The sequence below is a fragment of the Solanum tuberosum genome, unplaced genomic scaffold (assembly GCF_000226075.1).
Source record: "Solanum tuberosum cultivar DM 1-3 516 R44 unplaced genomic scaffold, SolTub_3.0 scf00201, whole genome shotgun sequence".
NCBI lineage: Eukaryota > Viridiplantae > Streptophyta > Magnoliopsida > Solanales > Solanaceae > Solanum > Solanum tuberosum.
The window spans coordinates 580,823-594,779 of record NW_006239126.1 but is presented as its reverse complement, the minus strand read 5'-3'; the positions used below and the strand labels follow the sequence as shown (position 1 = coordinate 594,779).

Below are 13,957 nucleotides of genomic sequence, written 5' to 3'. Positions count from 1 at the left end.
TGATCGAAAGTTCGGTAATTTAAGTCATTCTAACTATTTTTCGTTTTGAATGGATTCTTGTCACTTTTTTCACATTTTAAATGAATTGTTTCTTTTATTTTTGTGTATGGTTAATAACCGAATAACCGAACCAAACCAAACCGAAACCGATAATCACCAAACCGATAAATGTATATTATATTTGGTTTGGTTTGGTTTTGATAATTTTAAAACCGATTAAGTTGGTTTGGTTTTGGTTTTGACCAATAACCGATCCAAATCAACCCGTGAACACCCCTAGTTTTATGCATAAGTACAGAGAGTGTTCAAAAATAAAAATAAAATATGAATACTGCAGGCTTTTTAGTGAGACACTAGAAAATAGGAATCATTGAAACATTTGTATACTTCCAATAAGATGGAAGAAGTCATTTTGGCCTTTGTTAGGTGGACGAGAAATCATTTATCAACAAATTATTGTTTAGATAGCCAAATTCATCTCATCAAATCTAATATAAAAGGTGCGTGAAATGATCTATAAATTACATAATTTACAAAGAAGCACCTCCGCAAATATTGAATCCATTTTGAGTTTAAGTGCTAGGTAGCTAAAATATAACATTAAGGGAATGTTCATCATCCTCTGATCCATAACTTGCATTCTTGGTACCCTGTAATTTCTAAAAAAATTTATCTTACATATTAGTTGAAATCATAAAATCATATATAGAAGAGTTTGATACCAACTAACACGTATATACATGCAAGCACGTACCCAAAAACTAGTATATATATATAGGAGAATGTTAGACTTGCTGATGTGGCATGTCTCTAAGGCCTTGATTCCTATTTATCTTTTTTTGTGGTTTTTTTCAACTTTTTTCTTCATTTTAAAATACATAAAATATTATTCAAAGTTTTGTAGAATATTAAAGCATAGTATTTAATTCTCTCCTCATTAAAACATAAACATAAAAGTTTCAGTTATCAATTCTTTGTCATAAAAGACATTTTCCTTATTTAAAAAAATTTAAGAGAATTTATTCCTTATCGTTAATTGTAGAATTTGAAAAGTTTTTTCACGAGTTATCTCTTCTGCATACAAGTTTAATTTGGAATATACTAATATATATATATATATAAAGTAGAGTAGCTACTCATAGAATATTTCAAACAATATGGTACAAGCTACAAGGTAGGCACCAACTTCTATTGATATGTTTATTCGTACCGTAGCACTAGAAAAACTCATGGTTTGATTAGCTCTTTTCTCAATATTTCATATTTTTGTACGATTGTGTTTCATATATCTTTTTTGTTTTAATTATTTTTCTTATTTTCTTTACCTTTTAAATTTGACAGGGACATCAAACAAGTTTCATTGAACTGTTTCCGTGAGAGAAAAATGTAACAATGCACCAAAACAGTAAAATAAATCATGAATGAAAGAAAGATAACAAGCAACGGAAAAAGAACAACAAAAACGAAAAAGCTCTCTGAAAGTGTCACAACCCAGACCATCGTGCATTGACACCCGGTCCACACTAACTCTCCGGTAGGCGAACTATTAATATTAATTAGCTAACCAAACAACTAAGACATTTAAAGATACGAAAGCAGGTTTAAATGCTAAAGAAAAGATAGGGAGTTCCCATAAACTCCAACAAAAGTCTAACAACTCAAACTAACATTGCGGAAATAACGCCTAGAACCTAAAAGTCAATGTACCAACACATCTAAAGTTCAACCATAAGTCTAAGCAAGAAGGGTACAACCCCAAACCAAACATAAGACTAACTAAAATACTAGTTTATTTAAATGAGCTCGTGTGTTTTTATACCTGCATCATGTACGTCATACATTCATTCCATACATTAGATGTATGCGTTACACGTTCAAGTATTGATTTCTTATTTAATTAATTGTGTTGAGATTAAACTCCTTTGGTAACATGAACTACTTGTTTGGTATGAACATAGATAACTCAATCCGCCAAGAATTGAACAAATGAGTAGTTACACTTCTTATCCATCCATTTTTAAAGGAAAATAAAGCTAATTGTTGCTCTTGTAACATAACAATGTGTGTTCAAAAACTGCTCGGATACTCCAAAATGTTGCTGCACTCTTGTCGGATCCTAAAAAACAATTATTTTTAAAGAGTCCGAGCAATATAGATTATATCTTACAAGGTGCAAGTTCAGACCTTCTGATAATAAATTCAAAAGTAACTCCTTGCAATCATAAGAAAACCAGACATGGTACTACATGTCCATGTTGATAGTACATTATCCTACTAGAAAGCTGCTGCACTTATTTTACTAGTAAAATCTGTTGAGATTTCATTAGACAAATTACTAAAAACTTCAAGAAACTTAAAAAAACTTGTTCATTACTGCTTAAATATCACTGACAAGATTCCCAGCAAACATGTTTATATAAGAGAATGAGCTGATTTTCACGATGTTTATGATGGAATAAACATTCTAATTTCAGCAAAGGCAGTGCATTTGATTTGTAGTAAACTAGTAATTATACCAGAAGTAAACAATCAAGCTCAATAACACATCAAAATTTCCAAAGGAAACCAATGTTCTTTTTTTTAGTACTCATATCATAACACATCATGGCTAAACAGAACTAACCAATGCTACCTTAAATATAGGGATGTGAGAACCAATTTGAGTAATCAATCACTTATGTTTTTAATCTGCCTCAAGCAAGCCACCCCAACCCTACTACCAAAAAGTCGTCCATATAGTGCAGGAGTGCTCATTATTTTTCGCTTACTCTTTCACTTCCATTTCAAATCCTGACGTTCATAGGAGCAGAACAAGTCTTTGCTCATAAGATTTCAGCCTACCAACGGTATGGACCTTAAATGGCACACACACATACTCTCTTCACGGTTAATATACTAAAATAAGACAAATAAAAACCCCGTGCTACCCTCAAATACTCAAAAATGCCAGATGAGAAAAATTTCCAAAACGACATAATTATCAAATAGCAATCTATAGTTCACTAATTCACCTAATGAGATTAATGAAATGATATTCCAAAGCAAACTTACTTAACTTTTATCTCATAAGAACCAGTCACCTCCTGAGGAGTCTTAGACTTGGGGATTAGCATCCTAAGAACACCATTCTTCAAGTTTGCTTCCATAGACTGAGCCTGATACGAATTCGAACAGATTTCAATGTTAGCACTGTAGGTTCTTCCGCTGTCCTCATGCGTAGACTCCTTCTTTCCTTCACCCTTTATGATGATAGTCCGAGACGAAATCAACACCTTCACGTCTTCTTTATTAATTCCCGGCATTTCCATTCTCACGTACATCCCCTCCTCTATATTCTTAGCCTCGTATGCCCCACAAGGTCCAGAAATTTGAAACGGATTTACCATGTATATATCACATACACCTTGACAGAGAGTATGAAAGAAAACCCCAAAATTATCAGACATTTCAAAAATTGGAATTGAAAAGACGCAAAAATTGTTCCAGACATAAAATAAATGAATAGAATCAGCTCTCTCTGACATATGGTAAGCAATTTAACATCAGCTCTTAAATTTGAGTCTGAGTTAACAATATTTTCAGGTACTTAGCAATGTTATATCAAAGGCAAAAGGCTCAAAAAAACCACTCTAAGGCCTGTTAGGTCTTTAAGAAATAAAGGCTCTAATGAAGAAAAGCCTATATGCCTAATTCAAGTCAAATAATTATAAGAATGAATAACAAATATATGGACAAAGAAATTGAAACAAAATTTCAATCGTTATCTTTAGAATTAACCTAATTGGCAAGGAAAAGTATGTCTTAGAGCCTTAATGGGAATAAGGAAGCGCGATCAACATGCTTTGAAGTGTTAGAACTGATCACGAATCTTATGAGATTACACTAGATATATTATTATTGTTGAAGAAGTGATCACGGAATAAAACAAAAAGGATATTCAAAATTCTGCAAAACAAAATTGGGCTAAAGAGAGAAAAAAAAAAACGATACCGCGTTGTATAGAGAACTGCTCAGATCGAACAAAGGAACCTCCACAGGCATTGATGATGAAGCTTTCTTCATTGGAATCCGTAACAGAAACACTACCTGCGTAGCTTAAAAAACGAGAAGTTAACGGAGCAAGCGAACCAGTAAGTCCTCGTGAAGAAGGCGCATTGTTGAGTAAGTTGGAGAAAAGAATTGATGAAGAGCTCATTCTCCGTAAAGCAGTACGAAACGCCATTGTTGTAGCAGAACAGAGTTGTTGCAATAATCTTCTCGCCCAAGCAGAAAACAGAGTTTTGTATTGAGATATGTCTTGACCTTCAAGCCAGCTCCCCCAATATTTACGCTAAAAATGTGACTGGACAGGGTAAAATAGACTTTATTCATTTTTTTAAAAATATAGCCTTTATAATAGGGGATTTTAACTACACTAGGTATGTAATTGGGATTTTAACTACTTTAGGTATGTATGAAAGAATTATATTAAAAATAAATATTTAAAGTATCTTTTCAATACTCTCTGAAAACCCTACTCAGCAGCAGCCACCGCCGCCGTCTTGAGCCTTGCAATGTAGATCTTTCTTTCTGTTCATCTCACCAGCCAAGATTCTAGCATTTCCAGATCCAATAAGAGGGATATTTTCATTTCCATAGAGAAACCCAGCATACCAAGATGACACAAAAGAGGATGAAGTCGGTGAGGGGAACATTAGCAAATCGAGAAGCTCCAAGGATGACACCAAAGGCAGGGATGATGAAGAAGAAGATATCCAATGCAAATACCACAAAAGGCAATCGGATTAGCGATATCAAAAAGTTCAATCTTTCAAGATGCCAACAAAAGAAAAAGAAGAAATCAATTCATACTTGCCGCATTGTGGAGATGGATAATTCTGCCCATTCTCAGGGATCAATTATTTCCCAACAAGACTTACTAAGGCAGATCCTCAGTTGTTTGCCCGTGCAATCTCTTTTACGATTCAAATGTGTTGCAAAATCTTGGGATATAACATCCGATCCTTACTTTAGATTTAAGCATAATGTCAATTCCCTTAGATTTCTTCTTGCCCATACCAACTTCCGTCGCCCTCAGAATGTTCATAGCTTATATTCTACTTCTTCTTTATCCTCCCCTGACGACCTACAAAATATTGATTATCTCCCTTCAGATGATACACGTTTTCATATACTATGTGGTTCTTGTGATGGATTGGTTCTCATCCGAATTCCTAATAGACACAATCATGAGCTTCTCTTGTTGTGGAACCCCTCAACAAGAGAATCAGTACATATTCCCTTTCCTATATTTGGATTAAAAAATTCTACTTTTGGATTTGGATATGACCCAACTACTCATGACTATAAGATACTTGCAATTCACAAAATCAAATCACAACTACAATGTGGAATTCTCGCACTAAAAAGTGGTTCTTGGAGAAATGTTTATATTGAGTCACCTATCTTATTTACAACTCGGAAGGATCTGTTCGGTTTTGAGAATCCTTTGTCATTTGTACATGGAGCATTTCATTGGGTTACTTGGCGTCTTTGTGTGGGTTCATTCAATATTTCAAATGAGGTATATACAATTATACCATTCTCAGAGCAAATGTCCTCTTATCTTTCCCATGCTGTCTCCGGGGACTTTCATGTTTCAATATTAGATGGAATGGTTTGCTTTTCTTCTGCTTGTAAGGTTGATGGGGAGTATGCTTTTACATTGTGGGAAATGAAAGAGTATGGTGTCAAAGAATCTTGGACTCAATTATTTAAAATAAAAATTGCCCCTGTTTCTATAGTCAAACCTGTTTATAGGTTTGCAGATGGTGATGTACTCTATCAGTGCCGCAATATAATACGTGATTCATTCAGGACATCCAAAGGAAGATTTCGGTTATGGTGTGATTCATTGGCTAAACGTGGTGACATGATTAATATATTCACTTTCAACGAAAGTTTGATCGATCCAAAGACACTTATTTAATATTTGGTTACGTATGATTGAGTCGTTCTTATGTTCATCACATGTAACAAACTCTTAAATTTTGTTTTTTTTTTTTGTCATTTCTGAATTGATCTTTGTTGAATGCACCTGGGAAAAAAAAGTATCTTTTCAATTTTACCTGAAGGTTAAATATTATAAAATTTAAAATTTAGAAGTGTTGCATGCGAGGATAGCACCAATTCTTCCTAATATCATATCACAAAATCAGTCGGGATTTATGAAAGGAAGAAGTACTGCAGAAAATGCTCTTTTAGCTCAAGAGATTATCAGAGATATTAATAGAAGAAATGAATTTCATAATGTGGTGGTGAAATTAGATATGACAAAAGCATACGATAGGGTGTCATGGATTTTCCTTACAAAAGTTATGAGGAACTTTGGATTTGATGAAAGAATTATTGATATGGTATGGAGATTTCAATGTTGGTCAACGGGCAGGCCTTCCTTTGGATTCTTTGAATCATCGAGAGGATTGAAGCAAGGTGATCCCCTATCTCCCACAGTGTTCATCATGCGGAGGTGCTAGCGAGAAGTCTTAACAGACTGAATAATGATGTGAATTTTAGAAAATTTGGCATGCCTAAATGGAGCAAAGAAATTAATCACCTATCATATCATATGCAGATGACACAATCTTATTTTGTTCGGGGCATGAGAGGTCGATGAGGAAAGTGATGAAAGTGTTGAAGAGATATGATTATGTATCGGGGCAACTCATTAATCTCACAAAGAGTTAGGTATATTTGCATGAGAATGTGCTGATTGCTGTTTGAATTACTGGTATTTCTCAAGGAGCTTTTCCATTTACATATCTTGGATGTCCTATATTCTATGGGAGGAAAAGGATAGCACACTATGAAGATCTCATAAAAAAAAGTGACAAAACGTGTGATGGGATGCAGAATAGATTGCTAACATATGGAGGGAGGTATGTTTTAATAGCTCATGTTCTACAATCAATGCCTATTTAGTTATTATCAGCAATGAATCCCCCTAAAGGGTAAGTGGATTAGATTCACAAGATATTAGCTAAATTCTTTTGGGGACATATAAGAGGAGTTAAAGGGAAACATTGGGTTGTATGGGATTTATTATGCTTGCCTAAGGATGAGGGTGGTTTAGGATTTAGATCGCTCCATGATGTTTCAGATGCTTTGTTTGCTAAACTCTGGTGGGTATTCAGAACTTCCACCAATTCCCTATGGAGTGAATTCATATGGAATAAATACTGTAAAAAATGGCATCATATTATGGCTCAGGGAATTGGAGCCTCGCATGTGTGGAAAAAAATGATTAAAATCAGGGAAGATGTAGAACATAATATGTGGTGGCATATCAAATCGGGAGATGCGAGCTTCTGGTATGATAACTGGACAAAGCAAAGGGCATTGTATTATGTTGAAGAGGGCAAAAGAAGGCAAGAGGAGATGGAAGTCACAAGTTTCATAGTTGGAAATCAGTGGGACAAGGACAAACTATTAAACTATGTATCAGAGGAAATGACTGAGCATATTATGACCACGATATCGCCGGAAATCAGTAGTGGAGATTAGGACAAACCATGGTGGATGAGCAATGCAAATGGGTTTTTTTCTGTAAAATCGGCATGGGAAGTTATGAGGAAGAAAAGAGAAAGGGAAGAAAAATATGCTTTAATATGGATGAAAGGGCTGCCTTTTAAGATCATTTTTTTCCTATGGAGATCATGGAAAGGGAGGATTGTCACTGATATGATAATTTGAGGAGGATGAGAATTAATATTGTATCCCGATGTTGGTGCTGTGAAACACAACAAATAGAAACAATGTCCCACTTATTCCTAACCGCCTACATAGCCCAAAAGTTGTGGAGGTACTTTGCTTCTTGTGTAGGTCTGGACATAAAAGGAAAAAATCTAATACAGACAACCAAGTGTTGGTGGTACGCTGAAGCTCCTAGCAAACTTAGGTCAGCTTTGATATTGTAGAGTCTATAGAAAAGAAGGAATCATATTAAGCACGGAGGACAGTTGCATTTTGAAGGACTGGTGCAGCAAGTGACAAAGCAGATACAAATGTTGATAATGGGGAAAAGTGCAGAAATTAAAGTAACAGGGAAGTCTTGGTCTGAGATGGTAACAATACTAAGAACGTACAAGCCTAGACTTTATTACTACATTGTAAAATGGAAACCACCGGATGTGGGTCATGTAATACCGATGGAGCAAGTAAAGGAAATCCCGGAGAAAGTGCTTATGGATTTTGTTTTAGGGACAGGAATGGGGACATACTTCATGCTCAAGCTAAAGGAATAGGATTTGCTACCAATATAGAAGCTGAGGCGAGAGCAATACAAGAAGCTTTGAACGTAAGTGCTACGAAAAGTTATCAGAATCTAGTGATTGAAACAGATTCTCTAACTTTAGAAGTGTCTTAAAGCTCACAAGATAGCTGCAATTGTTAAGAGAACAAAAAAAAACACAAGAGAACAGTATACTCTAACAACTTTCCAGTTTGCTAATTGAACAGACTCTTACACTCATATTGCCAATTTTTTAGCACATCATCTTTTATTTTCCAGAGACCAACCTAGCTAGGAACTGAAAAGAGGAAAAAGTTTATAACATCAAGACTCAATTGCACAAATTTGGCACAGCTAAAAGCTCTCACTCAATTTTAACATCAAAAACATCTTTCCTCTCTTCTTGCTTCACCTTTGGAACCGCTACCTTCAACACTCCATTCTTCATCTCCGCCTTGATTCCATCCAATTTGTACATATTTTGAGGAATTTCTAGTCTAGTAGAGTACCTCCTTCTATACTCTTCATTCTCTGACTCTTTCTCGCCTTCTCCTTTGATTATCAGTGTGTTCTCCTCCACCGCCACCTTTACGTTCTCTTTATCGAGACCAGGCATGTCCATTTTTATATACAGAGCGTTATCGTCCTCCTTCACGTCCCATCCTCTTCTTGCTCCAACTCCGGCGCCCATAGCACGCGGTGCAGCTACAAATGGAGAATCCATCATTTGGTCCATCATGTTCAGCAGCTGGCTCACGCTTCTAATTGGTGTTGAAAATGGATCAAATACATCTGTCAAACCAAAAATTCCAAATGAGTCCACTTAAATAATAGTGTAACTAGTTTAACAGATCCGACTTGTTATTATCATACACTAAATCACAAATCTGAAGAAATACATTTGTAAAACCAAATTAAAGTCTAAACGAGTCTAAAAGTACAGTAGTTTCTAGTTTAACAGTAACAAAGCGAACTAATTGTCATACTGAAAATCACAAATTTGAGTAAAACAGAGATTGGAGAAGTAACCTGAGAATAAACTAGGGAAAGCATCGCGGCGAGAGACAGAGCGATCGGACCGGCGGTCAACATCAACACCGCGATCATCCTGGTCATAAGCTGCCATCTGAGTGTTAGTATTGAATGAACGGAAAGCAGATGCAGAACGAACAGGATTGACGAGCCTGTTGAAGAGTGATGAGGCGGTGGCCCTCCTGAGAGCAAGTGAAGTTGCCATTTCTGCTATCAAAGATTTCTGAATAACTTGCCGATTGAGTAAGCTTCACGTTGTGTTTTTGTTGGATAAGGATGACAAATGAGAATGTGGTGCTTGGGTTTTATATTTTGTTAGTGACTTGGAGAAGGGGAAAAAAGGACTCGAGAAACTCATAGAAGCATCATGTAGAAAGTTCCAGAATTGTGGCGTGAGGATTTATCAAGACGTTTCTAGAAGCTAGTAGACAATAGACATAACGCTTCCGGATTTTTCAAATTACTAAAGTATTATGTTCTCAACTTTTCATTTAATTTTTATTCATAAATATAAAAAATGGGCAGTTTAAAGTTAAATGTTACTCTCTTTGTTTCAATTTATGTGATACTTTTAGTTGTTCGAGATCAAACAGTTTAAGTTTGATCGGAAATTTGCTCATGAAGTCTTCTATTTTTTCAAAATGAAATTTATATATTTATAAACTACGTAAAAAGTACTATAAGTCACAACAATTGATAATTTAAAATGTTTAAAAGATCTATAAAAAATTTACAATCAAAGTTAGATTTGTTTGAATCCGAAAAGTGTCATATAAAATGGGATGGAGGGAGTATTAAATATAGAAATATGTACCAAATAAAAAGGAAAATAAAGCATATAAATTGAGACAAAGGGGTATTAAGATTAAAACATAAAATTCTCTCCTTTTCAATTTATGTGAAGCAGTTCGAATTTACACAAAAATATACAAAGGCTTTGTAATATTAATGTATGCCTTTATGTAATTTCTTTATCAAATAAGTGAGACTTAACATGTCGATAGTGTCTTTAAATATTTATCAATTAAAATATTAATGAAAGTCATTTACATCCTCAACTTTGATTTAAAAATCTAACTTGTCCCTTAACTTTGCAAAAAATAGTCATTCTTCTCCCTTTACCTTAATTGACTTTTTAAATGTTTGTTCTACCTTACATTATCAAATGTTTTGATTGAAGTATGATTTTGAACCATCATACTTGAAGTATTCAAAAAAGCTCGTTCACATTTACAGAAAGTAGAAAGAGAAGCCGAGCAGATTCCTCGAGGACAAACGATTGATTTACCTATTCATAACAATTTACGATCCAACACAAGAGAAACTACGAGTTATATAAAACTATAATATAGGCCAATTGAAAGGTTCTAGCTGCACAAATTTTTCCTACTAAAGGCTGCAGCTAACTAAGACAATGTGAGAATTGCTGCTATCACCGGCCACAATCTCCTTTTTTCACTGATCGATTCTGTAGAGTCGAGATACAAATGTAAAATGACTGATCATCTGATGAATGCTCATGACTTTTTGAGAATGTACCCCAAAAGTATTCCCAGCAAGCCAACCACGACGATAAGGATGAAGGAAACGCCACCTCTGCGACTTCTAGTCATATCACGTTTTACAAGTTCCTACAGAAAGGATTCATGAAGTAGAGCATTGTGACTAAAGGATAACAAACAGTCAGACCCAAACTGTTGAAAGCAGACATTGTTTAAAGTTTAAAGCACAAGAATGAGACCTGGACTAATCAGGAGAAAAGAAAAAACATAACCAAAGATGGGAAAGGATGACAGTTAAATGAATGACAGAAAAGCATTGGAATTTTAGGCGACATGAAAAAGACATCAAAGAAACAAAGATAAAAGCTCACCAGCTCTTGACGAAGTTTGATACTCTGCTGAAGGGCAGCAGCCTTTTCAGCCATCAATCTGGAAATAACCGATTTTGCCTGAAATTTACAACGTTCCGTTTAGTCATATCAACTGTAATAAGAAAGCAGGCCTATATATCCTTTTGGACATATTTTAGATTAACTCCAAGCATCAAACGATCAAAGGAATCTAGAAGGACATAAAGCCTGAGTTGCTAGATGATAAATAGTAGGCGTTCTCACTTTTCAACAACCAAGGAACTATTAACGCATACCAAGTGGACCCAAAAGGTCCTACGCTGATAGTAGTCCATTCCAGAAGTGGGAAAATTAGGAAAGGGGAAACAGAAAAGCCTTTGCTGAAGAAGGGGAACATAATTGAAGCAAGTAATCCAATTGGAAAGCCAATCGGGAATTTTAATCCTATGTCTCCTTCCCTCATTTGTTCTTAGTAGACATAACATAATGCAACCACATACCTTAAGAAGTGCTTTCATCTGATGGATGCTTAACCGACAAACACATTAAATACATGACAGCTTTGTTCATTCACTTTTTAACAAAGCAAACGGTGAAAATAACCAAGTCAGCACTATGTCAACTAGACACCAGTATCACTGCCTCATACACCAAGCCATCTTTGGATTTACGTCCTGTAGTTAAGTCAAGTATTGCACCTTTTTTGGTTTTGATAAAGGAGTTAAATGTATAAGAGAAAGTGAGATGGTAGTACAAATCTAGCAGCCACTTACCCAAAATAGGACCAAAAAGCAAGTGCACTAATATGCACACTAATTTTAGCTATAGGGTAAAAAGGGTAAGTAAACGAGGAAGGCCAATTGGTCATTGCCCTCATTCTACAAGGAAGGAAATGAGGAAGTTTTGGATAAAAAGGAGAGGAAGTATCTATTTCACGACAACCTTCTGATTGCAACTATACCCCAGAATGACTGATGCTCCACCTAGGAAGTAATTTACCAGTGAACTTCCCTCACTTATCTTTTCCTTCTACTTTTCGGAACCATACATAGCATAAAAGAATGAGGGAAGAAATGTAGAATTAAACATGAAAAGAGTGATATTCACTTAATTGCATCATCCACTAGATTTCAAGATAAAGAATGTTTGAAGAATCAACACTGGAGAAAAAACCTAAAAATATTTAATAGTCCATCTATCCCAATTTGTTTGGCATTGTTTGACCAGACATGAAGTTTCAGAAAGAAAAAAAAGATGTTTGAAACTTAACCCATTTATGAATAAACTACCAAAGTACCCTTGTACCAAACACTGTCTTGTATCTGGTGGAGCCAACAAGAAGTCATGTCAATGGTAAAATTAGTAGATACATTCTGAATATTTTTTGGGGATGGACAAAAATGGAAAGAGTATCAAACAAATTAGGAAGGTTAGAATAATAAATTAGAAGTTCTTGCATAAACAAATGATATGTCATAGTTGCATAGACCTAGTTATCAAGATGAATAGGTGATTATGACTGTAATACCACATGTTTCTACCATCTATCTCAGCTTATCAATTGCTCGAAGCAAAATAATTCCATGGACTAATTAAGAAAAGAAAGCAACTGTGCTAAACCAGCTTGTTCACAGCTCAATGTCACATGGGATAATATGAAAATTTATAGTCCGCTGGTAACTTGTGGGACTATACTGGGTATGTTGTTGTTGTATAGTCTGATGGTTTCTCAAAGAGAACTTGTTCTAAGATAGCTTTGGGACATTACTGGTACCTTAGCAGCCAGCAGACCAAATGAGTGATCAAGTTCCAAAGTTATACAAAATGATTTTGACCTTAACATATTTGACATCTTGGGAGAGAAAACTAGTGAAACAGATATTTCAGCATGGTAGACTTCTATTACTGATATTCTTGAGTGGAAATGTAAAAACTTGAAACTAACTGAAAAGAGGTCAAGGATAAAGCTAGTTCTTTCTGAATTATAGTTCAGCCAAAGAATTTAAATATCCTTTCTGATGTGAACAACAACCATAAGTTTACGTTGCTAACACCATTCTACCATACAAGTCGTTAGCAGGAGCGGTTAGATCCCAACAACACACTACAAATTGCAATTTCGCTTAAAATCTTCTACCATAATATAAATGTAAGGAAAATGTCATGAGAAAATCTTAACTTTAAGAAGGCAATACCAATTGTTAGCAGGAGGTGTAGATCCCAACAACACCCTTCTCTCTCGTGTTAATCAAACCACTATCAGCTTCCTATACCAAAGGAGCATTCATGCTTTGTAGCTTTAGAGATATTTTGGAAGAATCAGTGTTCTTGTAGCCACGACATATTGTGTCTAATGTTGACACCATCAAAATCGTATCTTGCACATCTAAGATATTTCTGAATTATCTAGCTCATTTGTGCTATTTTTATCCACATATGACATTTATACAAGGACATAGAATAAATATGGTCAGTGTTCTTGTAGCCACGACATATTGTGTCTAATGTTGACACCATCTGTAACGACCCTAAAAATGAAATAGGAAGAACTAGAGCCTCACATGTGTATTGAAGTTGGTAACTTGATTAAATAATGTAAATCGGCTTTTTGAGTTTAGTTCAAAGAGATTTGGGGTCCGTAGATGCTGCCAATTTTTGACATTTTAATTTTTAGTTGGGGCTTTGGGAATTAATTAGTTATTAGATTAAGGGCTTAGGGGGTCGGTTAGGAGTAATTAAATGACTTATATAAGGTATTAAGTCTTTTAACAAGTCATTTACTCTCTTTTCCCAAAATCAAAATC

General features: G+C 35.1%; 3 protein-coding genes across 3 annotated transcripts in view; all 3 read right to left on the bottom strand.

Annotated features, from left to right (window-relative positions):
* Window positions 1-1,894: 1,894 nt before the first annotated feature.
* Window positions 1,895-4,235, bottom strand: LOC102599191 (heat shock 22 kDa protein, mitochondrial-like). Its single transcript, XM_006355397.2, has 2 exons — window positions 3,991-4,235; window positions 1,895-3,403 (listed from the first exon to the last, which is right to left on the bottom strand). The coding sequence occupies exons 1-2, from the start codon at window positions 4,220-4,222 to the stop codon at window positions 3,048-3,050; spliced, it is 588 nt and encodes a 195-aa protein (XP_006355459.1). The 5' UTR covers window positions 4,223-4,235; the 3' UTR covers window positions 1,895-3,047.
* A 4,165-nt stretch (window positions 4,236-8,400) lies between these two features.
* Window positions 8,401-9,649, bottom strand: LOC102598867 (small heat shock protein, chloroplastic). The gene is made up of 2 exons (XM_006355396.2): window positions 9,299-9,649; window positions 8,401-9,061 (listed from the first exon to the last, which is right to left on the bottom strand). The coding sequence occupies exons 1-2, from the start codon at window positions 9,504-9,506 to the stop codon at window positions 8,634-8,636; spliced, it is 636 nt and encodes a 211-aa protein (XP_006355458.1). The 5' UTR covers window positions 9,507-9,649; the 3' UTR covers window positions 8,401-8,633.
* A 913-nt stretch (window positions 9,650-10,562) lies between these two features.
* The window catches only part of LOC102598537 (vesicle-associated protein 1-1-like), a 13,277-nt gene continuing 9,882 nt past the window's right edge, over window positions 10,563-13,957 (bottom strand). Inside the window, exons 6-7 of the mRNA XM_006355395.2 lie at window positions 11,175-11,252; window positions 10,563-10,932 (exon numbers count right to left, since the gene is read on the bottom strand). Of these exons, the coding sequence (XP_006355457.1) occupies window positions 10,819-10,932; window positions 11,175-11,252 (192 nt within the window). The 3' untranslated portion in view covers window positions 10,563-10,818. The remainder of the gene's footprint in view (window positions 10,933-11,174; window positions 11,253-13,957) is intronic.

Bases quoted from the DNA above. Each gene is read 5' to 3' on its own strand.
- LOC102598867 (XM_006355396.2), bottom strand. From the start codon at position 9,506: ATGGCAACTTCACTTGCTCTCAGGAGGGCCACCGCCTCATCACTCTTC. The intron at 9,062-9,298 runs GTTACTTCTCCA...TTGGTTTGACAG, and splicing joins TTTCCCTAGTTTATTCTCAG to ATGTATTTGATCCATTTTCA.
- LOC102599191 (XM_006355397.2), bottom strand. From the start codon at position 4,222: ATGGCGTTTCGTACTGCTTTACGGAGAATGAGCTCTTCATCAATTCTT. The intron at 3,404-3,990 runs GTATCGTTTTTT...CTCTCTGTCAAG, and splicing joins GCAGTTCTCTATACAACGCG to GTGTATGTGATATATACATG.